Here is a 27,870-nt window from a genome sequence, read left to right on the forward strand (position 1 = left end):
CAGCTGCTTCTAGAACCTCTTCTAGGAACATTTTTCTTATTTTTTCTTCATACCATTTTTACTTTATATATACTAATTTTTAATTGATATATCTCTCTAATCTCCCAGTGGATTTTTGGACCAGGAGTTTCTACAATATCATGTTTGTGTCATTCTTACATTCTCTGTATTTGAATGTAAGGCTGTTATCCCAAAGTGGCGAAAAACACATTTTGAATGTTTGTAAAACAGTACAATTAGAACTGTGTAAGGTAAGGCAGCTATTATTAGGAAATAGAGTGAATCTATCCAATAATGTTTCTAATAAGTCACTTTAAAACAGATAATATGATGAAGAGAAACCACTAAGAAAAATGAGCCTGATTCTTAGTTACTACAAAACATTTCACATTCCACTAGTAATGTAAATGCATGTGAGATCTAACATATTGACAATGACTGAAAAGATGAGCAATTAAAATCACCATAATAAACATGCAAGCTTTGTACTTTTGATACATTCACATACACACATTTAATAACTAGAAAGAACTACCACATTTTTTGTCTAAGCAGCATTGTGAAAATCCTTTAAGAAAAAGTTAGCTGTACCAGAGATTATTAGGAAACTACTGTTCTGCGAAAGATACTGTTTCTACAGTCTAACACAGTTCCACCTAGAAACAGTGCCAATGTTTACTAGTTGACACCACATGAAATGCAGCTTTTAAACATGCCTGAGGAAACTTCTGGTGCAGATCAGTGACAGAGAGAAGTGAAAAACCTGCAAAAACCTGAAGCCCTGTGAATTTTAGTATGAATCAGGAGTATTGTGTTGTTTGTATCAGCATTACGCAGGGTATATAATCCTGAAACAGTGTGGTAAGTACGGTAATCTCTGTGACTTTCTGTGTTTAAAAGACTTGCTATGGGATCATTTTTTATTTAAATATTTTGTTCTCTATTTCCTGCCTATTGCTATGGTTGAGCAAATGGCAACTGAAGTACATTAACACAGATTATTTTTTTACTAATTTCTTTAATGACACCCTTTAGAATGCTTAATTTTTGAAGAATATATGAGACACTTACCAGTTCTATAAATATATATATAGCCAATTTGATTTTGTTTCTTTGCATATTTTAGGCCCTTTTACTTGCACACATTAATCTTACATGTGCTGAAAAGGAGCAATGGACAATTCAGTCTACTTCAAGGATGGCTTAAACTTTTTCTCACTGCTAACAGTAAGGTTCCAACACCTCCCATTATAAATACTAATATCACAGACTACATGAGATATTTTTTCAGACAGTAAACTCAAAAATACAAACATAAAAAGTGCCATAATTGCATATTTTCCTATTTTTAGGTTTTGGAGTGAAATGCTCTTCAGTATATAAGTTAACATTTTCCATATCAGAAGTATAATATTAATATCATACATAGCATGAAAGCCTAAAGAAAATTGTCCAAGATAAGATAGATTTAAGGTACAATGGAAATCTATTTTTTCTACTGTAAACTTCCTTAGAATTTTTATTTTATTTTATTTTTTTTCCAGCTGGAAAAGTTTAAAGAGACCTCCTTCTGCTTTAACGTTGCTGGGTTGAATGATTTTGCATCAAGATCTACAGATGGCTCCCTGAAGCTGCGATTCCCCATTATGTCTCAGCATGTCTGCAGTTCAGACATTGTCAATAATGAAGACACTTGTAACTGTACATAGTTTAGCTTTCTATCTTGAAGTTCATCTTAGAAAAATCACTTATTCACAAGCCGCTTGATGTGCAATGACTTCATACAATGCAAGCAGAATAGAGTAAGGGGCATAAGCCAAGGAGACCCCATGAACATACTAGAGTAAAGAAAACAGCTGCTAGGGAAACTGGCCTTCATCATGACTATATTTTCTTGTTCTCTAGCAGAGGGGAATGCACAGGAACAGTTGCCAAAAGCATTATGAGCCTCAGGAATTTGCTATAAATTTTTAGGTGAAGTGACATGTATAGGAATATTGAAGCCATCCTCAAATATTTTGTATGCAGTAAGAAAGTGAAGAGTTGGATTTTTGTTGACAGTTTTTATCACTTTTGTCTTAACTTTTCTGACTAGCTTGGTATAAGCTGGTAAAACAATAGTGAATGGTTGCTAATGTTCTTACCATAGTGTAATTTAGTTCTTATATTCAAGGAGGGAATAAAAGTAGCAAAAATATTTGTTATGTTATGCAACAAAACATTAATAGGAAAATACAGATAAAATGGGCAGACTTCATACAGGCTGCGGAAAACATCGCAAAAAAAAAAAAAAAAGAAGCATAGAGGATAATTTGAAAATAATATGATGTTTGTATAGAAATGAGTTGCTGATGATCTGTTTCTTACAGTATATTCCACTACTTTGCCACAAGGCAATGTAGAAAGCAATAACATTGAACTAGCATAGTAGGAAACCTTTGAATGTTCAAAGGGGACATTCAATCATTTAAGGCTCACAATATAACATAGTGTGAAATTGTTATAATATGGTGGGAAATGGCCTACTTAGCACAGAGGATACTTCACTCTGCATGGCTGCTTTGTATTCTGCAGAGGAGCAGTTGGTGTTCCCTGCAGGTCTGCTTGCCTGTGCAGGTGAGCAGCTAGGCTGGCTCACCATCAGATAAGCCTCCCAACTGAGGGAAGAAAATGACAGGGAGACGCAAAAGAATTATATCACTTGTAATAGAAATAACCTTAGCATGGAAGCATTGACTTTTAACCCAATACGATGGTTTTGGCTGGGATAATGTTAATTTTCTTCATAGAGGTTCATATGAAGGTGTGTTTTGGATTTTTGATGAAAATAGTGGTGATATCACACCAGTATTTTTAGTTTTTGAAGAGCAGTGCTTGCACGGAACCAAGGACTTTTCTGCTTCCCATGTTGCCTTGCCAGTGAGGAGGCTGGCGGTGCATCAGGTGCACCAGGAGCTGGGAGGGAGCACAACTGGGACAACTGACCCAAACTGACCAAAGGGATGTCCCATGCCTTGTGGTGTCAGGCTCAGCAATAAAGGCTGGGGTAAACGGGGTGGAGGGAGGCACATTTGGAGTGATGACATTTGTCTTCCTAAGAAACTGTTACACATGATGAGCCCTGCTTGGCTGAACATCTGTCTGCTAATGGGAAGTAGTGAATGAATTTTTGCTTTGCTTTGCTTGTGCATGCATTGTTTTTTACTTTACCTTGTAAAATGTCTTTATCTCAACCCATGAGTTCTTGCACTGTTAGTTTTCTGATTCTCTCCCCCATCCCACCCAGGGAGAGTGAGTAGGCAGCTGCATGGTACTTAGCTGTCTGCCAGGGTTACAACACAACACCCAAAGGATCACCAAATATGCTGCAAACTGAAATTCAAACTGTCCTTTACATGTGTCTTCAAATCAGTGTCTCTGGAGTCAAGGAAGAACATGTCGTCTTAAATACATAAACAAGGATAATTGGGCTTTTTCTTCCTTTCTCACTCTCAATAGCCATCCATTGCTTTTGAAAGCTCAGAACTATGCTCAGATGAAGAGAATCTCCAACCCTCTTCTCAAGAAGGAACAAACCAACCAAACAAGCAAAAAAAAAAAATGCAAACAGTAACAGAAATTGGTTCTGGTGAGGTTCCATAAGCTGTTCCTACACATAGATTTTTGAAATGTATTGAGGAGGAGAAGTAATATATGAAAGGCAAAACTAATCTCCTTAACTTAGTTAGAAATAATTAGAAACTTACACTATTTTGTTTTCAATACAAAGAAATATGCCACAATTACTTTTTCTTCATTTCTTATTTTTTTGCAAATACAGAACTTTATCTCAAGTTTGTACCTGAATCTTTGAAATTCATAGAGTGAGAGGAATAGAGGTTCTTCATTTGCTCCTACATGATTTTTCAAATGTGAAACTTTTTTTTAATTATTATTATTATTTTAGGAATTGAGAGAAATAACAAAAAAAAAAAAAAAAAGAGAAAATATGTCATTACTAAGGACTGAGTTCACAGTAGGGAATAAGGGAAAGAGGAAAGGAAACACATGTTCATGGACTTATTCTGTGATTGTTCAAAGACAACAGCAATTCAAGGACATGCTGTCTCTCAGTTGAGATGCGATGATGTGTTGTGGGAAGTAAATTAAATTATTTTAGCTTTTGTATCTCTGTAAGTTTGGTCATATTATGATATTCCATGGTTGCATGAATAGACACGGAGAGTTTCAGAAGCTAACACAGATGTTCAGCAAGCTCAGAAGGATGAAACATTGAGCGGATGCATGGGGCTAAATGGTGAAGTTGATATGGCTACTCATCTATGGTTTTAATTGTGTGTGTGTTTCAGTGTTTTAAATAAGATTATTCACTCCACTAAACAGCAGGGAAATGTTTGGTTTCGGATACAAAATGTATTATTGAGCTGAAAGTTAGAAATAATGTATATACATGCAAAGTGAAAAATAAGGAAAATATGAAAGTGGAATAATTCTCAAGTAACTCTTTCAGGTATGAAAAAACTCTAATTCTGACAATTTTGGCAATGTTGTTCTGTCAGTTCCCAAACAGTACTGTAACATATTAATAGCTCCACTACTGAAAAATCAGTAAGATGTCCGCTTAAATCCCCTCAAAGTAGAGAGAAACCAAGCATTTCCTAACAGTTTATCTAAAGAGAGCTTTTTTTTCTTTCTTTTTTTTTTTGTCCTAGTGTAAAATCTAGTTCCCAGAAATTTAGCTTTACAACTTGTATTAGTGAAACACAAAAATAAAAATGATCAAATAGTTGGAAATATGGGAATAAATCCTTCAATATAGTTTGATCTTAAACTTCAGTTTTTTTTGCACAGTCTACACTGGAATTGGACCACCGAGCTTCTCAGAACAGTTATAATAAAAACCACTGCTATTTCTCAATGTGCAGATGCTAGATGATAGTAGATGATAGTCTTTTTTACTTTACTTATGTGACTGAGAAAAATAAATCCTACAATAATAACCCTAGAAAGGGCATATACATATTTTTATGAATAATTATTCATGATTTCCATCTGTTTAAAGTAATTAAAGCAGATGATATTTGACTGCAAGTTATTATTTTTGTAGTTTCTTTAGCAAAGGACAGCTGCAGTTCCCTTGAACCCAATGTCTTATATAACTGTAAAAAACTGAAGACTTTGAAGTACATGTCAAACTAGAATGTATAACTTGATTTTTCAGCAACCTATAAGTAAATTACAAATCAAAGTAGCTGAGGTTTTGCTGACCTAGCAATAATGAAGTTGTTTAAAAGAGAAATTCTCTTTTTCATTCCCCTGTAAGAAGCCAGTTATTTTTGTTTGGAACTGTGCATATTGTGTTATACTAATATGTATTAATTTTGTATTCAAAAATGAAACTAAACTAATGAAAATTCTGTATGGAGAAGACTGGAATAGCTGTTAATGCAGCTTTTGGCAACAGTAAATTACAAAAATAACCAGGTCAAAAATGTCTCTATGCTTCTGTAACATCAGAGAAATTCTCAAGCTTTGAGATTACAATCAAAACATTATCTGCACTGTAGGAACACTCTTTTCTTAAATCAGATCTAAATGAAAGAGCGATAAACATAAACCCTACTTCCATTCAATCCAGGCATGCATCGAACTTACGAATACCTAATTTACACATAACATTATGTAAAATGCATTTGGGATTGTTTTTTGTTTTTTTGTTTGTTTGTTTGTTTTAACACATATGAATAAACTTAGAGATATAGTTTAAGGATGAACATATGTGAGTTTTATTATGATACATCTGTCTTGAACTAAACTAATGCCAAACAGTACCAGAAGTCTTAGAATTGCTATGAACTTGTGTTAAACACATTAAATTGTTTTGTATAAAACCCACAAAAATAAAAATTTCCCATGAGCCTATACAGAGTTTGCAAAATATGTGGCGGGATAATCATGAACAAAATTGTTAACATTGTTGTCCTTTCTTCATGGAGAGCAAAAATCTTCTCTGGCTTGATAGAGGGTATTGTATGCAAGTTAAATAAGATTGGAAGAAGTTATACAGGAGAGGGTTTCTTCTGGTTTAACACAATTGTGTCCCCAGGCACAGAGAACATTAGAACGTCTGTTGAGGCAGAACATTTCTGTGGACTCCCTTTAGTTTGTATCTCTCTTACTGGAGGAACAAACACCAGGTTTTGATGGAATGATGTGTTGAAGCTCAAAAAATTATCTCTAAATCCTTCTAGTCCAATAATTAGGACTCTTCAAAAGCACTTTGAACAATAATGTTATTAATTATGAAATTATATTCTTATTTTCTTATTTTATTTTTATATCAAAACAAAGTACTGAATGAATCATATACATAAGAAAATTTTCCACTCAACAGCATCTGAAATGTTTCGTTTTCATCCATTTATTACAGTACCGATACTATCTGATTTCATAACAGGTCCAACCAAACAATTTTTGTCCCTTTGATTTTATTTTTTTTTTCATACAAGAAACAAATTCAAAGCTTTTGCACAGCTTTACATCTCTACGTTCTCTTGTGTACTGTAGTTTTGTGTATTTATCTCTTCTCTTGAATAAAGAATCTTTATTTAAAACTACAAAATCTTGCAACTTTTATGAAACTTTCCATTTAAATTTCTCCAGACTCATATTTGTATTCTTCTGTTGAACGTGTTATATTGTTTATCTAAAATGTTTCCATCAGCTCTAAATTAAATTGCAGCTATCTTGATAAAGAGGTAGTTTCCTTTTGTACAGCACTAAGGAAGTCTTTATACATGGCAAGCACCACCAGCACAGCTGTGTAATTTGTCATTCAGCACTGAGTAGTCAACACACCTTCTAAAAGAGTCACTTTACCCTAACATTAGAAGCAGCTACCTTTGAGATTAAGCAGTACTATTATTTAATAAATCACAGAAATGCCCCTCAGAAGATTAGGAAGGGAGGTGTAGAAGGTTATTTAACATACTCTGCTTAGAGAATTTAGATAGCAGACTGTAATTATCCAAATTGGAATTTAGCCAGGAGATGAAGGCTAATAACAATATTCTGTGAAAAACACCATGCAATCTTTCAGGACCAGACAGACCAGCAACATATCATCTGAAATATGGCAACTTCAACAGTTCAATGTCTTTAACACTTTGTCTACAACAGTAGTTCAGTTCGAATTCTAAGAAGAATAAATGCTTCCAACTAAATCAGCTCTACTTCCTGCAACTCCAGATTTTTTCTAGAAGTCTCTTATTAATATACTAAGTAATCTTCGCCTACTTCAGAAGCATCATAAAAAGTGTTCTGATTAATCCCACAAAGTATTTATGACTCTTCTGTGTAATGGAGAAAGCAACATATACAAGCCTCTTCTCCCATGATTTAGGTGTTTGACCTCATGAGGTTGAGTGCTTGTAAGTCAGATGTTGCAGAGCTGAGATGAACTTATTGCTGTTCCTCTGACCCTTCTTTCAAGGGATAACTAATAAGATATCAGGTCCAAAACAGGAGTTCGGAAATATAGGTTAGGTCCCATGTTCCACATACTTCATACAGAAGAGAATTAAATTCCACTAGCATTGACTACAGCTAACGTGCTATGGGCTGGGATTTCTGTGGGCTGCCAAAGAGGGCCTTCAGGAAAGAGACACATGGGAAACTCCATCCATAGATTTACACTCTTACTTCAATTAGGCACCTCTGAAATTTTGATTACAAGCCTAACTCTTTGTACTGGTCCATCACGCTTGGGCCTTCGCGTTTCTTCCAAGCACTGTAAGTGACTGAACTAATCTTCTCCGTATTGCATGGTGACTATAGCTCTTGCTCGGTGTCTTTTTATGGATCTATATTTTTTGTATTAAATTTTATGAAAGGAGGTGTGAGTATTACTCTCACTAAATATCTGGTTAAAGCTCTCATCCAGCAAAAGGAAATTCTGGTTACAAAACCACTGATCAGAATAACTAATCTTTTAAAAAATTTCGTCACTGTAAGCATACAACAGCCTTAACAAACCTCTCTACCAAATGTTATTGAAGAAAATGAGTTACCACAGCATGGGCAGAAAGATGATTTTATGTACTTAAAGTTGATTAAAGGATAAGAATTGGAGTAGGGCTTAATTGCTTGGACAATGAAGACAAAAGTGGGGTTGTCCCAGGATCAATGACGGGATAAGTTTTTCTCCATATCTTCATCTGCAATAGATTAATGAGTAAGAAATGAAATTTGCAAGACTAGGGTTGAAGCTAAGGTCCTTTGAGGAGTCAAATGACATATCAATGTTGAGGTACTCCAGAATGCCCTCACAAAAGGGCAAAAGAGTGTGAAAATGTGTAAGTGGGTAAGTCAGTTTTAGAGTAGATTAATATGCATATATATACATATAAATCTAAATAATACCTGCACAATGCTGAATTTAGAACTTAAAGTTTCAGTTCCAGAGTCATCATTTGTACTTCTCTGAAATCACTAACTTAATGTCATCAATGGAACCTGACATCCCCTTACATCCCCCACACAGCATATTAGGCATGATCAGAAAGAGTAGTGAAAAGGTATCATTTATCCCCTACAGAAAACCCTGAGACACCCATATCTTGAGTACTGCCTGGAGTACTAATCTCTACATCTCAAGAAGGGCAAAGAGAAGATACATAGATAAAGACTGAAGAAGATACAGAGATAGGCAAGTAGCTGAGCTTGTAACTGAAGCAACTGCTTTATGAAGAGAGAGTAAAAGTCCAGGAGTGTTTTTGCAGAACATGGCAGTTTGGAAAGAAGGTATTGGAGGATTATATTCCTCTGTTTTGCCTCTGGATACGTTTTTTGAGTTTTGCCAGTCCTTGATGTGGAAGCTCTGGAGAAACAGATTTCATCCTCACAGCAAACCACAGAGGCCAAAAATCCTAGAGGACATTCTGTTTACATGAGGGGCTACTGTGCTGTGATGTTTTTTTGTTTGTTTGTTTTGTTTTTTTCTGCAGGGACAGGTGTGTGCCCTGACCAGCAAACAGAGATTGTTTGGCTATGGGACAAGGATTGTCTATCTAATCAGTCTCTGCAAAGTAAAAGTTATCTAGTTTTTCAGGTGGTTAAAACCTGGCCAAGTTTTGGAAGATTTTCACAGAGGAATGAAAGCGACACTGAAAACAAACAAACAAAACAACCTAACAACCAACCAAACAAAAACACTTCCGAAGAATCTGCAGAAACCTCTACTCCAAGGATGGTTGTGGTGGTTTTACCCTGAGGGGGAGCAGGCACTACAACGGCTCTCTCACTCAACTTGCACAAAGGAACAGGAGGAGAAAATATGATGGAAAGGGCTCAAAGGTTGAAGTAAAGACAGGAAGATTACTCAATGATTATCATCATGGGCAAAATAGACTCAACATAGGGAGGTTAATATAATTTATTGCCTATTACTAGCAGACTAGTGCACCCTCAGCAAGTTTGCAGATGACACCAAGCTGAGTGGTGCAGTTGATACTGCAGAAGGAAGGGAAGCCATCCAAAGGGACCTGGACAAGCTTGATAAGTGGGTCCGCATAAACCTAATGAGGTTCAACAAGTCTAAGTGCAAGGTGATGTAACTGGTTTGGGGCAATCCCAGACACAAGTATAGACTAGGAGAAGAACTCATTTGAGAGCAACCCTGCAGAGAAGGACTTGGGAGTTCTAGTGGATGAAAAGCCTAACATGAGCCAGCTGTATGTGTTTGAAGCCTACAAGGCCAACTGCATTCTGTGTTGCATCAAAAGAGGAGTGGCCAGCCTGTCAAGGGAGGTGTTTGTCCCCCTCTACTCCGCCCTTCTGAGGCCTCACTTGGAGCACTTGGAGTACTACATCCAGGTCTACGACCCCCAGCACAAGAACGATGTTGACCTGTTAGAATGGGTCCAGAGGAGGGCCACGATCAGAAGGCGGGAATACCTCTCCTATGAAGAAAGCCTGAGAGAGCTGGGGGTGTTCAGCTTACAGAAGAAAAGGCTCTGATGTGATCATATTTCAGCTTTTCAATATTTAAAGGGGGCTTACAAAAAAAGATGGAGAGCAACTTTTTGCTCAGTTAGATAAAGATAGGACAAGGGGGAATGGTTTTAAACTAAAAGAAAGGATATTTAGATTAGAGGTTAGGAGGAAATTCTTCACTCAGAGGGTGGTGAGGCACTGGAACAGGTTGCCCAGAGAAACAGTGGATACCCCACCCCTGGAGGTGTTCAAGACCAGGTTGGATGAGGCCCTGGGCAACCTGATCTAGTGGGTGGCATCCCTACCTATGGCAGGGAGAATGGAACCACATGATCTTTAAGGTCCCTTCCAACCCGAGCCATTCTATGATTCTATGTTTCTATGATTCTGTGATTGATTCTGTGATTCTGTGACTAGAACAGTGAGAAATTAAAAGCAAACTAAACATTTCTTCTCCCCCTATCCACACTCTTCTATGTACTTCCCCCAGGCAGCGCAGGGGAATAAGGGCACAATGGTGATTAAGGTCAGCCTGTAATACTTTGTGTCTGGTGCTCCTTCAAGATTACTCTCCTGCTCCAACATGGGGTCCCTCCCACAGGATGCCGTCCTTCCTGAACTGATCCTGCATGGGCTTCCCACAGGCAGCAGCTCTTCGAGAACTGCTCCACATGGCTCCGTACCATGGGGTCCATCCATCAGGAGCACACTGCTCCAGCACGGGTCCCCCACGGGCGGCAGCTCCCTCTAGACCCCCTGCTCCTGCGTGGGCTCCTCTCTATAGGCTGCAGCTCTGGCCCAGGGCCTGCTCATGTGGGGTCTCTCCATGGGCCGCAGCCTCCTCCAGGCCACATCCACCTGCTCCACCGGGGGCTCCTCCACAGGCTGCAGCATGGAGATCTGCTCCGTGTGGGACCCATGGGCTGCAGGGGGACAGCCTGCTCCACCATGGGCCTCTGCACAGGCCTCAGGGGAACTTCTGCTGCATGTCTGGACCACCTAGTATTTTGTATTTAGTATTTACACCTAGTATTTAGTATTTTGGCAGAGAAATATTATTTTATATATTTGTTGTTGAGTGGGTTTTGCTTGTTTTTTTTTGTTTGTTTTTTGTTTTGCCATTCCATGTCAGTAAGAAATTTATTCAATAATTAATTCTTTATTGCTAAATTAAAAATGATCTACATGGATCTGTTTACCCATACCTTATCAGAAAGGTGAATCAAAAAGACTGAAAATTTGATGTTAAGTTAAACTTTTAAACACAACTAGTTGATTTTACAGTGCTACAGAAAGGGCTGCTTTTTTTTTTTTTTTTTTTTTAATAATTTCTTGTCACTTCTGCCTCCATACGTGAATGTCTAGAAGAGAATACAGAATTGGTACAGTTTAGCATTTCCAACATAAAATTCCTTTTTTCCTCCTTTCAAGAATTTGTATATTTAACTCCACTGTGAAAGATTAGACAGATAAAGAAGCTTTCAGCAGAATCACAATACAGGTAATTACGGGTCTGTCAGCATTTCCATTATGAAATCCATTTAGCATTAAGGGCTTAGCATTTTTCCATTATTTTAGAAAATGTCAAACTGAAAGCTGGTATGCAGATTAGCTGCCTGGATGCAAATTTGTTTATACAAAATATTTAAATCTGCTCAGCTGCTTTTGATTTAGAGATCAGCCAGAAACTTTAAACTCTGAGGGTTTCTCCTATGTTTCTGCCAACTTCTAGAACAGATCACAGTTAGATAAATAAATAAATAAATAAATAAAGGAATTTCTTAATAAAATGTAGACTCGTCTTCTAAAGTTTTGAAATTATTTACTTTAGGTTGTAAAATGGAATTTAGAATTTCTTCTCATTTTGCAGCTCTGGTCTTTCTCCTGCCATCTTTATAAATTACTAATGAGTTACAGTAGTATTCTAACACCATAATAAAACCTGATTGTAATCTTAAAATCTGAGACAATTTGTTTTAGAATTCACTTAAACTCCCATCATATGATAGTGAGCAGGAAAGGACCAAAGCCTGTAAGGTTTTGAAGAGGGTCAGTAGCTTAATCCACTGACTCTAGTTCCATGAGTGTATGGCCGAAAAGAATCTGATGGAGTTACTGTTACAGATCAACTGATACAGATTTTCAGTTTCATAAGTTTAGTCTCATGTATGGTACCAGAAATTATGTAGTTGTCATATCCTAAATAAACTCCTCTGTATTGAAAGGAGGGTTTGTGTGTTATAACTATGAGCTCTGTTCAGCTAAAAGGAGAAATTGAACCACTAACAGAAACATGAAGTAGAAAAATATTATTAATTTAGTAGGAAATAACAAACCAAGTTTGCAAAATATGAATGATAATGGGCATATATAAGATACTGATAAGAGATGAGCAATCACGAAAAATGACACAACTCCTAAAAAAATGTGCAGTGATCCAAATGTGCCTGTCAAAGAATGGGAACATAGCCCCAAGCAACCTGTGAAATAAAAGCACAAGAATGTGTGGTATAAAAGACATGGTGCATATAAACTTTGTGCAAATAAAGCATGGAAGAAACAGATAAGGAGAAAATGATTGATCAGCTAAATATATCCAAACAGGTTTCCTCAAAGGATATTCAGTCATTACCATGAAGAAAAAGTACTTCACAAAACATACCCCAGATAACATTAAAGTACAGCAATACATTCAGAAGTAACTCTGCAGATTCCTCAGTAATGATTCAATGTTAATTGTGATGTACACTACATTTTAAAATAAATGATCCATTTCCATATAGTTACCTTAAATTTACACGAAATTCTAACAAGCATGACTTCTTAATAATGACAGAGTTTCTACTAAAAAGATTCTCTCCTTAGCTGATATCAGTGGGATTCTCTGACTCTTTACATGAGACTTTTGTGTTAACTCAGCTGCCAATGCATTTTAAGATGACTGGTACAAGAGGCCCCAAAGAGAGCAATTTGGAAGAGTAACTTCCACAAGTCAGATATATAGCAGACTCTCTTGATTTCACTGAAATGTTCAGAATTAATCTTGAAACAAGCAGGTAGCAGAATCCCTAGAATTCTGGCCCTGTGTCACAATATGTGATTTTTTGCCTTTTCTATTTATTTATGTATTTACGTAGCTAAGATACACTCTAGAGTCTGACCATTCCAGAACAATAACATCAATAAAGAATGTAAGAGCGATGTTAGATCTGAAAAATTTCCCTTACCATGTTACAGAAACAGTTTCATTACATACATTAGAGTTTGAAAAATAGAGAAGATGCATTCTAGATTTCCAAAATTTACTAAGAACTACCTCAGTTCTAACCATTCGATTTTATGGTGTTTATTTCAATGCAAGCAAGGTTTTTATCTTTAAGTTACTGTTAGGTTTTGATGACTGTATTCATGTTATACAAAGGTCCTTTAAATTGAGGTAAAAGGGTTTACCCCTTACATTATTTTGTTTATGAAGAAATAGTCATGTACAAAGAGAATAAACTAAAGAATGTGAAAAAAAATGTAACCGATACTCTACTTTTCCAATCTTGCCTTCCTGCAGACAATTTAAATTCCAAAGAACATGCTAAAAAAGTTAATAATCTATGACTGCAAGGCTGGGAGGATATTCAATTTCCTAACAGATTGACCTTAGATTGTTATTACTTTGGGCCACAAAAGGACTTAACAAATGACATATAAACTGAAGGGAACTTTCTATATTCTACTGCAGGCTTTATGTTTTTGGAACTTCTCCAGTAATGCTTGTGGAGTGGGAAGAGAGTTTGAAAAGGGAGCCCAGAAGTGCAGGGGAAGCTAGATAAACTGGGAAAAATTCCAGGAGCTAACTGATAAGCTAAAATTTGAGTGTAGTGGAAAATATACAGATAGAGATTAGGTGGATTGGGGGTGGGGGGTGGGGATTTTTTTATATTTTCTGGTGGGTAATAATTTAAAGTTAGCTGAAATTAGTTTAGAAACTCACACAAATTTCAAACATATGCAGTTGTAGTAGTAAAGAGATTTAGGATTTTTAGAAGTATATACTTATGAAAATGATGTAGGCAGGAATGCAGGAGTCACTAAGGTTGTTGAACTCGTACTACATTAAACATTGATTCTGATGCTCATTGCTCTTTCAGATAAATAGCTTGGAGAAGAATAAGTTTGTCAGGATGTTTATAAAAATCACTGTGTCTTATATGGTTGATTGTTGCAACTTTCCACTGCCAACAATGAAAATGCTAATAAAATATATCTCACCTATTTGTCATAGGAAACTTATCCTTGCATGAGAGGATATGAGACTGCTAGCACTGTATCTATGAAAAACATAATAATGCTACTTTAATCTAGTGTCAATTATATTTTTCTTTTCACATAAAGTGGTTGAAAATTAAACTTTCTCAATAATTTCTCTACTTGGGTAGAATATTTGGCCTCTGAAGAAGTATAATAACATTCACATTCTTACAAGATGTCTATAATTGCTATATGGAGAACATGGTTGAATTTATGATATATGAAAGTTCATTAAATAGAATATATAAAAACCTCTAAAGAAATGTTCTCCCAAATGTCAGAGGTATTTCATTTTCCCAGGAAGGAGTTGCCAAGATTGAAATAAAGGGTAAAGTGGTGATATTATCAAAATCTCTGAAGCTAATAACTATGTGAATTGTGTGAGGAAAATGATTCCCCCCCTTTAAAAGAGCTCACAGTCACAGAGAGGAGCAGCATTCAAGGAGAATTCTGAATAAAAGTGGCAGATACACTGAATGGTGATATGGAAAGGGGAAAGTGATGATGTTTGTGTTAGTTTTCAAATGAAATATCACTCCAAGAAACTGAACAATAAGCAGTCAATTCTCCTTATTGGAGAACTCCTTTTGGTTGTAAGAGGACAATTTTCCAAAGAGATATTTTTTGTAAATAATGTGAATGCTGTAAAAATCTTAGTAATTTTAGCAATAGTCCTATAATTGCTGTGAGTATTGCAAAAACATTCACTTGGTAAAGTACAACTTGTATTGTGCTACTTCACTACAGAATGATGAAAATTCTCTATTTAGATATGCACTATATTGATGTAAATATTTTGGTGAAAATATCTTCATCCTGTCCTTTCAGTTCCACATTATGAATTATACTTACTTCTTTTACTGTGCTCATTAAAAATCCCAAGTCATGCACAAAGCATTGCTAAGATTGGTAGCAGTAGTCATATGACTGAAGTAGATTAAATTCATCAGAGAAATATTGGTGAGCACAGGTGTGCTTAAGGGAAAATACACAGGATGAACATAGTCATGAATTAAGCATAGGTTCTTCTTCATAGCATATACAGCTACAGATGCTGGCTATCAGAATTGCTGGTGTGCACACATTTGCATGTATGCTTGTGTGTGTGTCTGTGTTCCCACACGCTCCCGTTTAATTCACACATATCTGGAGGTCCATTAAAAAGGCAGTTTTTACTTCAGAGTATGTATGGTGACTGAAGACCTAGTCTCCTTTTTCCTTCCTCAAGCTTAGTTTAATCAGGTGGGCCTTCCAACAGTCAGGATTTGGACTTTTTTTTTTTCTTCCCTAGACTATTTTAGTTCTTGTAATTTCAGTTCAATATGTTACATGTTTTTAGACTATGAGATGGTGGAAACTAAAAAGAACATTCTAGCAGTAGATAAATACAACAAAATAAATGAGGAAATTATTCCCTGGTTTTCTTACTTGATTTTGCTAGCTTATTTAGCATTTTCAAATGTAACTGCATATCTAGTGTATGTGATAATCCAATAAAAGTAAAAACAAATTGCATTAGTAATTAAATTTGAAAGCATTCTAAACCGAAATCTATTTTTTTTTTCAGTTCCTACCTATTCCTCAGCAGCTATTAGCAGCCTTCTGCAGATTCAGAAATATTTTACTGGAGAACAAAAATGTAATCAGGAATGCTGAAAACAGGTTGCAAAATGGCTGTAATTCAGCTCGTCTCCTGACAAAAAACCATGAGTATTTTGTGGCTTCAAGGACTACAGCTGACACACTGTCAGCATAGTACTATTACATTGAATCTGGTGAACTGATCCCCAGAAGTGCTGACATGATGATTAATAAAATATAGAAAAAGAAAACATTTCCTGATAGTATGCATATATATAACCTGTTTCCTTTAAACAGAATAGTAAACAATTTACATTTGCAACTTTATATTTATAATGCAATGTGAGTTTTCCAAAGTACATTTCTTTTGTAAATTTCTAATGCATTGTGAAGAACCTGACCTCCATTATAATTTGTATTTCTAAGTCAAATGAAGTATATGTACATAAAAATGTAATTCAAAACTCAGTACAAAAAGAAGCAGAAGCAAATCTATTTTCAAAGTTCATATTCTGGGCTCTCTTGTTGATTTCCCTGGATGTGTTCAAGACCAGGTTAGATGAGACTTTGAGCAACCTAAACTAGTGGGTGGTGTCCCTGACCATGGCAGGAGGGTTGGAAATAAATGATCTTTAAGGTCCCTTCCAACCTGAGACATTCTATGGTTTCAATGGGCTCAATAATAGGCAGTTTAGAAACTACTTTTATACCCATTTTATAACTTTCATTCACCTTTGCATCAAAACTGCTATACATAAGCAAAAATGCAACTTTCAGTTTACACTTCTGAAAAAAAAAATAGTTTAAATTAGATCAAGCTTCAATTCTCAAAGAAAATTACACAGAAATCAAGGAAACTAAATATAGTAGACTATGAATTTCTCGTAGGTCAGATTGAAATAGTGGAGGAAAGGTTTTGTAATTTGAGAGTTATATCTCAAAAGTACATTGTAACAAGAAAAGTACTCTGCATTTATGTAGTTCATTTTAACTAAGGACTCCAAACTGCACTTGCACATATCCACTAGCTGTGTTTGATCACAGTTCAATATGAAAATAACGATCATAGAGGTATCATTTTAAGTTACTGAAATACAGCCACCTTTGAGATGTGATGCCAGTCTCTTTAAATGACAATAACAGTATTAAAGTAAAAGAAAATAGCACAGATTTTTTTTTTTCTATATTTGAAAGATGATTTTGAAGGTTCTACTAAAAACAGTTTTATAAACAACAACAACAACTATATTTTGGTAAAACTTTCCTAAATCAGCTTCCGTATATAATTGTCAGTTAATTACAATTGTCAGTGCTAGGATTGGCAACTAGTGTTACCAAAAGCACCAATAATCTTTTAATCAAGCTTTTCTCCTAACATTTGCTAGATGTCACTACTTGCTCTTTCATTTTTTTAGTGCAACCAGATATAACTTACTTCTGAGACTGGGAATACAAAAAAAAGTAAGATTAAGTATACTGTTTCTCACAATATCCTTCTGGACAAAATGTACAGCATACAGCTTGACAAAAACATAACATAATGGAAGAACAACTGTCCGATGGGACAAGCTAAAAGGGTTATAGTAAATGGGGTTACATCGGGCTGGTGGCCAGTCACTATTTGGGTTCCACAGGGCTCCATTTTAGGGCCAGTTCTCTTTAATGTTTTCATAAATAATCTGGATGCAAGACTCAAATACATACCTAGTAAATTTGCAGGTGATACTAAATTAGGAGAAGCTGTTGACTCCCTCAAACATTGAGAAGCTTCGCAGCAAGGTCTTGACAAATTAGAGTGCTGGGCAAACACCAACCATATGAAAGTTACCAAGAGCAAGTCCTTAATTCTGCACCTGGGAAAGGGTAATCCTAGATATATGTACTGACTGGGGAATAAGAGTCTGGAGAGCAGCCTCCCAGAAATGGATCTGGGGTTTCTGGTGAAGAGTAAGTTGGATATGAGTCAACAGTGTGCCATGACAGCCGAAAGGGCCAACAATATCCTGAGGTGCATCAGGTACGGCATAGCTAGCTGGTCGAGGAAGGTTATTGTCCCACTCTACTTTGCACTGGTGCAACCTCACCTTGAGCACCGTGTGAAGTTTTGGGCACCACTGTATAAAAAGGACATAAACCTACTAGTGCCCGAAGAAGGGTTAGGAAGACAGTGAAGGATCTAGAGGGCAAGATGTAGAGGAGCAGCCGAAGTCACTTGGTTTGTTCAGCCTAGAGAAGAAGAGACTGAGGGGTGACCTCATCGCAGCCTACAGCTTCCTCATAAGGGGAGCAGAGGGGCAGGCACTGATCTCTGCTCTCTGCTGATAGTGATAGGACCCAAGGAAATGGCATGAATCTGTGGCAGGGGAGGTAGGGTAGGGTACCAGGAAAAGGTTCTTAACTGAGAGGGTGGTTGGGCACTGGAACAGGCTCCTCAGGGAAGTGAGCACAGAACCAAGCCTAATGGAGTTCAAGAAGCATTTGGACAACGCTCTCAGAATATGGTCTGATATTTGGGTGATCCTGTGTGGAGCCAGGAGCTGGACTCAATGATCCTTGTGGGTCCCTTCCATCTCAGGATACTTTAATATTCTGTGGTTCTAAGAGGTAATGGATTACTTAGGAAGCACATACACCTCAAGTTGTTACCTGCACTTTTGTAAACTAACAATGTTTTAGTTTTTGTTGAATTGATTCATAAGATAAACAAATATATGGATATAATTTCCATATATGCATATGATATAAGTATGTGAACATCTGCATGTATACACAATTACATGAGAATTAAATCCAACAAGCCACAATACATATAGGTATAAAACTAAGAAGAGATGAAGATATGTGAAACATAAAATACAATTCAAGGTCAGAAGTGATGATTAATCATATGTATAATCCAAGCAATTACTTAGTCATTTCTGCCTTAAGCATCCAGATTCCTTTAGTCCTATAGCAAAAATAATCTGTGTTATTTACAGGCTTCAGGAGGTGAGAATTCATCACCCTGTGAAATCTTTCTTTGGTTAACTACCCTTACTATTCTGTACCTTTATTTCTATGATACAATATGAATATGACACATGATGATATGAAGCATTTTGTGGAACACGAGGGAAAATGGAATGTCTGTCTTTATACATCTGTGCTGGTTGCCTCCTTTCTCTTTGACAATTCTATGAGAGCAGCAGTTGCGCTGGAATCCCTTGCATGACTTTCCCCAAGATTTTGAGTCTCTCTCTCTATGAGTAACAATGTGCCTAAACCTATCATCATAACCATCCTAATATTTCAGACCCTGTGAAGGAGATGATTGAATTTCTACCATTTCCTTCTTTGACATTTACATGCTATTCAGCAGTTCTAATGCCAGGATTATGGAGATATAGTAAAACTTATGTGATCCATAAAAACTAGGCAGTGAAACTATACATATGCTCTTCTCCCCAAAAGTAAACAACTAAATGTAAACATCTACAAAAATTTGACATGTCTCTATGAGTGCATGTTTATTTTAAATAGTCTTCCTCACAGTCTAATATCCTTGTCCATTCCATTGCCCAAAAGAAAACTGGATGTTAGGAAGCATATATTCAACATTTTCTAATAGTATATATATATATGTGTATATATATATATTAAGAGACAGACGACATCCTGTACATTAAATATCACACACCTTTCTGTTTAAGTCCAGGATTGTTTCTAAATATTCACCTTTGAATCTTTGGTAAGTGTTATTTTGTACAAAAACTGTACAATTTCACCAGGAAGGAAATGCTCCTCAGAGAAGTTGTTTGAAAGGCAATGTTTGAAAGGCTTATAAAAGAACGAGAATTTTGCAGTAAACCTTTGCATGAAAATATTCAGTCATAATGATAATTTTTATAGTCTTACAATAACAACTTTTAATGTATGTCTGTCTGATTTGTTACTTAAATATTCTTTCTTCAAATATCTCATGTAGTAAAAACTGACTTAAATTACAGGATTCTAAGAAAAAACAACACCTTGTACCAAAGTGTCTGTTGCCTGATGTTTCTTTCCTGTGAAATTGTGTTAGAGTAATCTGGTAAACTAATTTTTCACAAAGACTTTGTTCTATCATTTCAACCTTAATCATTACATCTAGAAATACAGCAGAATGATACTCATAATTAAGAAATTGTTTGAGACTTCACAACCCTGCAGAGTTAGAATGGAAGTTTTCTGTTAGGAGACAAGTCAAAATAGTTTTTGCAGCAAATCATAAAGCCTTTCCTATGTCTAAAGAAAAAATCTAATTTATGAGGTTCTATAGATTTAACATTTTACATATAACAGTAAGGTTTTTTTATAGACATTTTCCTTTGATTCATTCTGCCTCTCTGTCACAGCATTATAACATCGGACTCACTTGGCCTTGCTTCAGAAGTGCTAACTAGCTCCCCAGGCTATTACTGGAGCCAGGTGGAGTTGGAAATATTCAATACCTCTGAAAATAAGATAGATTGTGTCGAAGGCATTTTTTTTATTATTTTTTATTTTTTTAAGGTGGGGGTAAGGGATACGAGGCTACATTATTCTTCATAACCTTTTCTCTGAAAGGGTGTTGTAATCACTCAAACTGAAACATCCTCACAGGATATTTCAAAATCTTTTAAAACATCTCTAAATAACATTACACTTTTATCTCTTTTTACTAGATCCATGTGCATTCAATAATTACAAATCTTAAATCTGGGGTATTGATCTATGTAACCCATAAAACACACTAGGTATAATACAGCCAAGTTTAATGTAACCTTCTATACTATTAAGTGCTTTCAGTCAGATACACAGTGTATAAGATGGAGGATGCATAGGAATGCAGTAGTATGGAACTATGTTACAGAACTTTGTGAAGGACGAAAGTACAAATGCTAATAAAAAAAAAAAAAAGTGGATGAAGGAGAGAGAGAATAGGTAAATGAGTGGAGCACAGGTTAATTCAAGTCTCTTCCTCACGTTCCAAAAGCACTCTGTAGCTCGGGTGGACCCCAAACTGTAGACTGCTGATATCTGGGATGATGTACCAGTCTCTCTGTACTTCTCATCTTTCCCTGAACTGCTGCTAATATTCACTGTCGGAGGTAAAGAACACTAAAGTACATGGGTAATTCATCCTTCTGGGTTTGTTCCTACTTAAAACAAACAAATAAAACCAGACAGACTATAACTTTCTGCTGTGTTTTGGAAAAGGAAGGATTTTAAAGCACATTCACACAGTTCCTTGGGTCTTGTGGGCTGGTGCTTCCAAGCTGAAATGCTCATAACTGAGTTGAAGGTACAACACGTAACTCTTCAGCCTGATTGATTGCCTGGAGCTCCCACCCTGCTCCCACGAAGAAAGGGCTCACTGAGCTCAGGGAGAGAGGGGCTGTTTTTGTGTGTCAATACCAAAAGCAAACAAAAAGAAAGGAAACCCTAACGCTGTCTCAGAGTTGCAAACAACAGGCTTGCGGCAGTCATCGAGCTAAAGAGAGCAAAGCCAAGCGGCATTTTCCGACAGAGAAGCGTCAGGGAGCGGACTCCCTGGATGGACGGTCTCCCCGGGCGACAACGGAGGCCGCTGCCGGTGTCGCTGTCGCCGCCGGTGTCGCTGCTGCTGCCGCCGCCGGAGCTGCTGCCGGTGGCGGCGCGGGTGGAGCTGCCGCCGCTCGCTGCCTGCTCCGCCTTGCGACTGCTGCTGCTCTCGGAGAAAAAGCGGCAACTGCAGGCGACGTTCCTCCGGTGGCCTTTGCGGGTCCCTAACGGCAGCGGGCAGGGGAGGGACAGGCGGTCCCTGCTGCTACGGGGGGCTGCGTGTGCCTCGCTGCCACCGCGGGGAAGGGGAGGAGGAGCCGTGCGCTAGGCGGAGGGTAGAGCGGAGCCTTGTTTTAGCCCTCAATTAAGGGGAAGGCGGCGGCTGAGGGTGGGTTAACTTTGTCTGCAACCCTGCGGAACTGTGCAGCATAGGAAAAAAAAAAAAAAATCCTCGCTGAGGTGCTGCCCGCAGCCCTCTGAGCAGAAGCCCTGTGTGATGTGCGTGAGCTTGTGGGAAAGAGGCACCGCAGAGGAACTGAGGGTGTGCTGAGGAGTTGAAAGGAAGGGGGACGTTGCCTCTTCTCCTGTCAGCGACTCCCAGCTCCCCTGCATGCTTGTACACACACGCAGACACACATGCACGGAGATGCAGCGACCATCTGGAAAGCAGAGAACATTAACCTACTGTTATTCTCCTCGGGGACACGGCAGGCACCTCGTCCGTGCCCCACTGAGAAGGGCCAACCACCAGTAACCCCAGAAGTCAAGCGGCTGTCAAGGAAGCAGTGGGGAGTGGTTGGCAGATCTTGAAATGATCTCTGAGAGAGCGGGGTTGAGGTGGGAATGGGGGACAAGGGGGACCGCAAAGGTGGTTGAAACAAGTAGAATATACTCTTTGTCTGCTAAATATTCCCACATGCCAGGTATCCATCACTCAGAAATCCTGTCCATTTTCTCATCACGTCTTCTGTCAACGAGCCATTTAAAATTTCACTGCTTCATCTCCCTTTTATTTTGAAAGCTGCCCTTGTTTCACTTGTCACAACTGCAACAGGGGAACGGAAAAACAACAGCAGAGGCAAAGCTTCATTTTAGCCAGACAGACAAAAGAGCAGATCTCTCTGCTCTGTCTTGGAGTGACAACTACACAGAAGAGACTGAGGAGTCTTGCGGTCATTTTGCCTGGTTTCCTTTCTGTTTTGCTTCTGCAAGCAGGTCACAAGCATTTTTTAAATTTCATTTGGTGAAGAGAGATGCCAAACTGAAGGGGTGCAAATATCAGTGATTTCTCTCCTAAATCCCAGGAAGCAAAGCTCACTAAAGCAGCTTGTTTCATTTTTGCAAATAAAAGAACTGTCCTGGACAGTGAAGGTTTTTGTTTGCTGCTGCTCCAAGCTTGATTTGTATCTCCTATGCCTAAACAATACTCTTTATTTCTTCTGGGGGAAGGGGGATAAGGGAAGGGGAAGAAACTCTCCTAGGTGTCTGCTGGGAAGAGCGCAGCATCCATCTTTCCCTGCAGCTGGCCACGAATGACTCTGGTTGGCACTTGCTAAGGGGTTGTTTTGTTTGTTTGGTTGGTTGTTTTCATGCCTTCTCTCATTTTTCAAAGGGGCCATTTCTTTGCTTTTTTACTGCATGTCTCTCCAAGTAAGATTATGTTGGAGATTGATCCAAGGCATAATGGGATATTGTGTAAGCAGTTAAAGGTTTTCATTAAAGAGGTATAATTAAAGAGGTATAATTCCTTATTATCTCTTATTATCGCCCCTTTTCCAGCAGCTGGTGATTTCTTTCCTCCCATTTTCTCTTTCTTGCTTCTTCCTTTTCTAATCCCTCACAAGTGCCGTTGCAGTATTCCAGAAAGGCATGAATTTTCAGATAACCGTGAAGAAATTCTGTGTCTAAATGAACACACACAAGGAAGATGTGAACATGGCTACATAATCTCCCAGGTATAGTTTAACATCTGGAACACAGAACAGTGGAAAAGCTGTGGATCAAAACTATAGAAATGGTGACAGGAAGATGATAGAATTAGGAAGGACCTGAGATGCAAATACCAAGTAAAGCTGTGCAAGTAGCCTGGAAGAGCAACAGTTTAGGTATTACAGTGTGGTGCTGGACTATGAAATAGAGGTGATCAAGCAATCAAAGATAAGTGCTAGAACATGCTTTAGTAGGGTGTGGTGAAAGGGCCTTGCCAGACAATGGTAAGGCAGATGTAGGACCCAGGCAGTCACCTTGCTCCCCACATCTGGAGTGTTTTAAATAGGCAAGTATTCATTCATTGTGTGCCTCTGCCAAGGTTTCTGGGAGCTGGTGTGCATGCTGACACAATGGGAATGTAAATCAAGGTAAAATGTATTCATTCACTGGAGTGGGGAGAGAACTAAATATAAATGCCTAAAATAGATGCAGTGCTGCAGTGAATCTAAGCCAGCTCTATGAAGCCTGGCAGCCTAGAGGAGCTCATGTCCAGGATGTGAAATCTTACTTAGCAGTCCCCCAGTTCCTGAGAGAACCCCAGTATGAGGGAAACCTATGGAAACTGGGAGGCTCAGCAACTGCGAAACTGAAGTCCTGACACTAGGGAGTAGACTGCTTCACAGCATTTCTCTGGGACTGTGTATGGGCAGGAAGAAAAAAGGCCATTTTTGCAAATTAATTTTTTTTTGATGTTTTAGGTGCTTCATTCCAGCTTTTGCCCTCGGTACCCCCAGTTTTTTCCTTTCCTCCAAGGGCAAGGGAAGCGGCTTCTCAACAGGTGCTGTGGAAACTTGCACGGCTCCCGCGGCCATCGTAGCACGAGGAGAACCGCCCGAGCCTTTAATTCTGTAGGATGCTGCCGCCCCGCGACTCGTGCTCACAAAGCAGCTGCTTCGGCAGCAGCTCCGGAGCCACCCATTACCCCAGCGCCTCCGCACCGCACCCGCTGTGCGCCGCGGAGCGGCACTGCGCGCCTCGCAGGCGCCGAGTCTATGACTTGCAAATGATCGCACCCGGCGCGGAGAAAGCCTTAAAGGCAAGGGGGAGCCAGGAAAAGAAATGCTCCCCACAACCCCGGGCTGGGCTAGATCGCTAGACCTCAAGAGCGGGGCAAGCGCAGAGTGCATACTGCTTCAATAGACACAAACAGGCGAAAGCTGCCTGTAATTAAAATGTTCATTAACATCGCAGGCAAGCCCCTTCGCCTCGGCTCTCGTGTCAGGATAACGTAAAACCTCTCGAGACCCCCCCGCCCCCCCACGTGAAAAACGAATTATCTTTTCCATGAGATGCAAATGGGGAGGACAAGCAGCTGCAAAGCCGTACAATAAACTGTTTCATCCAAGGCAGAGCCAGCTTGGGAAGGCACGCCTTTGAATGCCCCCCCCCCCCCACCCCAAGCACACCTCCCTCCCACCCGTGCAGGCAATCTCTGTAGGCGATAAGTAAGTCTAAAAACTCGGAGAGGATCGATAATATCTATCAAATATTCTGGGAGAATGCGAGTGTGGCGGGGAGGAGGGATGAGGATGAGGAGTAGGATAAAAGGGTGATTAATCAGATATTAATCACTGGCCACAAACAAGAGAAGATTATTTCGGGTAGGCAGCCGACTGTGGGGAGTTGCAGAATAGATCCCTGAAGGCACGCGTTATGGGATCAGCACTTCACCGTTTAGCGATGCCTGTGTAATATTGGAGGTGCACGTTATTCAAGCCACGTATTTCTTCTCTTCTCTGTGCGTATCATTTCCCTTAACTGTCGATAAGCACAGACTTAGTCGAGGTATTCATACCGCTAACTAGCGGTTTCCTTTCTGCCCTCCTTTCATGAAGACAGAATCAGGAATGAAGTAAAATATCCCCGGCCCGAAAAAGGGACGGAAAAAAAAAAAAAAAAAAAAAGACCACAGGAGACCTTAGCAGGGAAAGGGGACCAAGAGAGGGCTGAGAAAAGGTGTCGATCTTTGCACACAGCGGCAGACCATGCCTTCAAGGCTGAATTGCTAACGTACCTCTTCGACAGTCAGGGAGCCCTGCATGCATACAAACAGCTGAGCGTGAAGCGCATTTCGGGCTGCGAGAGGGCTACGCACACGCTGGGTCCTCCGTAACTTTCCCCACGCAACGGGTTAAACTAATAAGTGCATCGATACAGGCATTCCCGCAAAGAGCCCAGTTGCTCGACAGAAAAAAGAGAAATGTAGGTAATCCCCCCACAGTACGAACATCATCACCTTAAAAAAGTCACCCGATGGGATTTGCGTGAATATACACTAGTTAGAGGCTATATGAACCAACTCACGTCTCCGTTTGAGCATACTGCAAGAATATTTATTGAGCCCGAGCTCAGTCACTGCATTGAACGCCAAGCCTGGCAAAGCAAATACATTTCCTATCTCCGAAGAGAGCTCTGATTCAACTCCTTCTTTCCTCCCCGCTTACATGATCATTTATATCTTCCCATTGCAAAGTACCCAGGGTAAAAAATATAAAATAACATATTAACACATTTTTAAATATACGTTTGTATTAGGCGAGAGCTTGCAACGCCCTGACCAAAAGCAAAGGGACCCCTAAAAATATACCCCTCAAATTCTACCCTACCTTTCACACACGAAACCATCAATAAAAAGACGAGGTTCCAAAATGTAAATCCACTTTTAATCTCCATTTTCTTCACCAGGATGAAGTCCAGCCGGCCACATTTAGTACATCCCCTTTCCCAAAAGTCTGCTAATTTCGATTCCTTTGCACGGATTTCCCCTCTGCAGATCCCTTTCATATTATTCTTGAGAGCTCCTAATTCCTATTCCTTGGCCAGGCGCAGCGGAGTTGTTGCTGTTGATGGTGCGCGGTCACAGCTCGGAGTGAATGGTGTTTCTGGGATACCACAGCAACCTTGACGAGGACTCAACCATCTCTCCAACGGGGGCACAAAGTCTCAGCTACTCTCGATCGTGTCTTTTCCTTCCCCCACCCCCCCGCTAACCCAACTCCCTGCACAGCCGAAACCCACCACAACCCTGGCTCCTTACAGCATCCACCAGGAGCCACGGAAGGGCATCTTAAAGCACAGACGCTCTCTAGAATAAACTCTAAACAATATTTGCAATTGAGATTCTTTCCCCCGCTCCCCCGTTCCCCCAAGAGGATCAATTCTGCCTAGGAAAACGGCTCGGGAAATAACGCTGTGGCGAGGTTTCTACAGACTCCGGAGCCGAACCGGCGGGGCTCATCCCTTCCGCCGCAATCAGTGTCTCGTTATTACCATTATTACCCGTGCGGTGCTCGGGGCTGTGACCGCCACCACCGCCACACACCCCCTCTCACCGCCACACGCACGCCTTTGGGCACACACCTCGCCCGGGAGCATGTGCTGCTCCGAGGGGATTTGCGGACTAATTGCTCCGCATTAATTACAGGCGGGTCTCCGGGGGGAGGCGGCGGGCCCAGCCCCGCTCCCCGAAGGATGGGGCTGCGGCCCGGAGGGGGGGACACCCTTTGCCACCGCAGGCGGAGCAGGCGGGGCGGCAGCCCCGCGGGGGCCGAGCCGAGCCGAGCCGAGCCGAGCCGGGCCGGGAGCGGGGGGCCGGGGGCGGTGCGGCCGCGACTCTGCCAGGAAGAGCGATAGTGCCACCTAGCGGCGCTGCTCGGGGGGGCCGCGGCGATGCGCGGCGGGTTTTGGGGGGGTAGAGCCCCGGGGAAGGGCGGGGGGGCTGCGGGAGTTCGGCTTCCCTCGGCTGCCGGGCGCAAATGCCGCACAAAATGCGCGGGGCGGCGGTGTCCTCCGCGGTGGGGATCGGGCGGAGGGGGCGGGCAAGCCAAGCCCGCGGTGCGGGGGGTGCGTACGGAGGTGTGCATGCGGGTGGCTGTGCGGAGGTGTTCCAGGTGCGTGGGCGTACATGCTGTGTGTGTGCATGTGTATTTGTCGTGTGCCTGCTTGTGCTTCTGTGAAAGCCTTTTTTTTTTTTTTTTCTTTTTTCTTCGTGGGGGTGAGTGTGTGTTTGGGTGCCTGCCTATGCGCCCGTGAGTGTTTGCATGTGTTCCTGTGTGGGTGTGTTTGTGTGATGTATGTGCTGTCGTGCTGAGTGTGTGTGGGTGTGCGCGTGTGCCTGTCAGTGCGTGTGTGTATGTGTGTGCATGCATTTGTATTTCTGTGTGCATCTGTATTGGTGCGCGTATGTATGTATGACTGCGTTTGAATGTGCACTTGTGTCCTTGTGTGTTTCTGTATGCGTGAGTGCGAGCATGTGTTTTGTATGTGCATGTGCATGCCAGTATGCGTCTACGTATATCCATGTGTATGTGTGCATGCATCCGTGCATACATTTATTTTTTGTGTATGTTTATATGTGTGAGTGCATGTCTTATGCATGCCAACATGTTTGTACCTTTGTGTGCACATATGCTTTGTCTTGCACCTGTGTGCATGTGTGTAGTATTTATGTGTGTATGTGTATAT

The 27,870-nt window shown here is 39.8% G+C and overlaps 1 protein-coding gene across 4 annotated transcripts in view; it reads right to left on the minus strand.

The window, feature by feature from the left end:
- CSMD3 (CUB and Sushi multiple domains 3) overlaps nucleotides 1–26,569 on the minus strand; it is a 712,079-nt gene extending 685,510 nt beyond the window's left edge. For 2 of the 4 annotated variants that reach the window (XM_066990673.1, XM_066990671.1), the window contains exon 1: nucleotides 26,013–26,567. In XM_066990673.1, the coding sequence (XP_066846774.1) occupies nucleotides 26,013–26,190 (178 nt within the window). In that variant the 5' untranslated portion in view covers nucleotides 26,191–26,567. Of the gene's footprint in view, nucleotides 1–26,012 lie in introns of all 4 variants that reach the window. The other 2 variants (XM_066990669.1, XM_066990670.1) reach the window with 2 other exon arrangements.
- Nucleotides 26,570–27,870: the final 1,301 nt, after the last annotated feature.

Source organism: Anser cygnoides, chromosome 2 (assembly GCF_040182565.1).
Source record: "Anser cygnoides isolate HZ-2024a breed goose chromosome 2, Taihu_goose_T2T_genome, whole genome shotgun sequence".
In the NCBI taxonomy this organism is placed as follows: domain Eukaryota; kingdom Metazoa; phylum Chordata; class Aves; order Anseriformes; family Anatidae; genus Anser; species Anser cygnoides.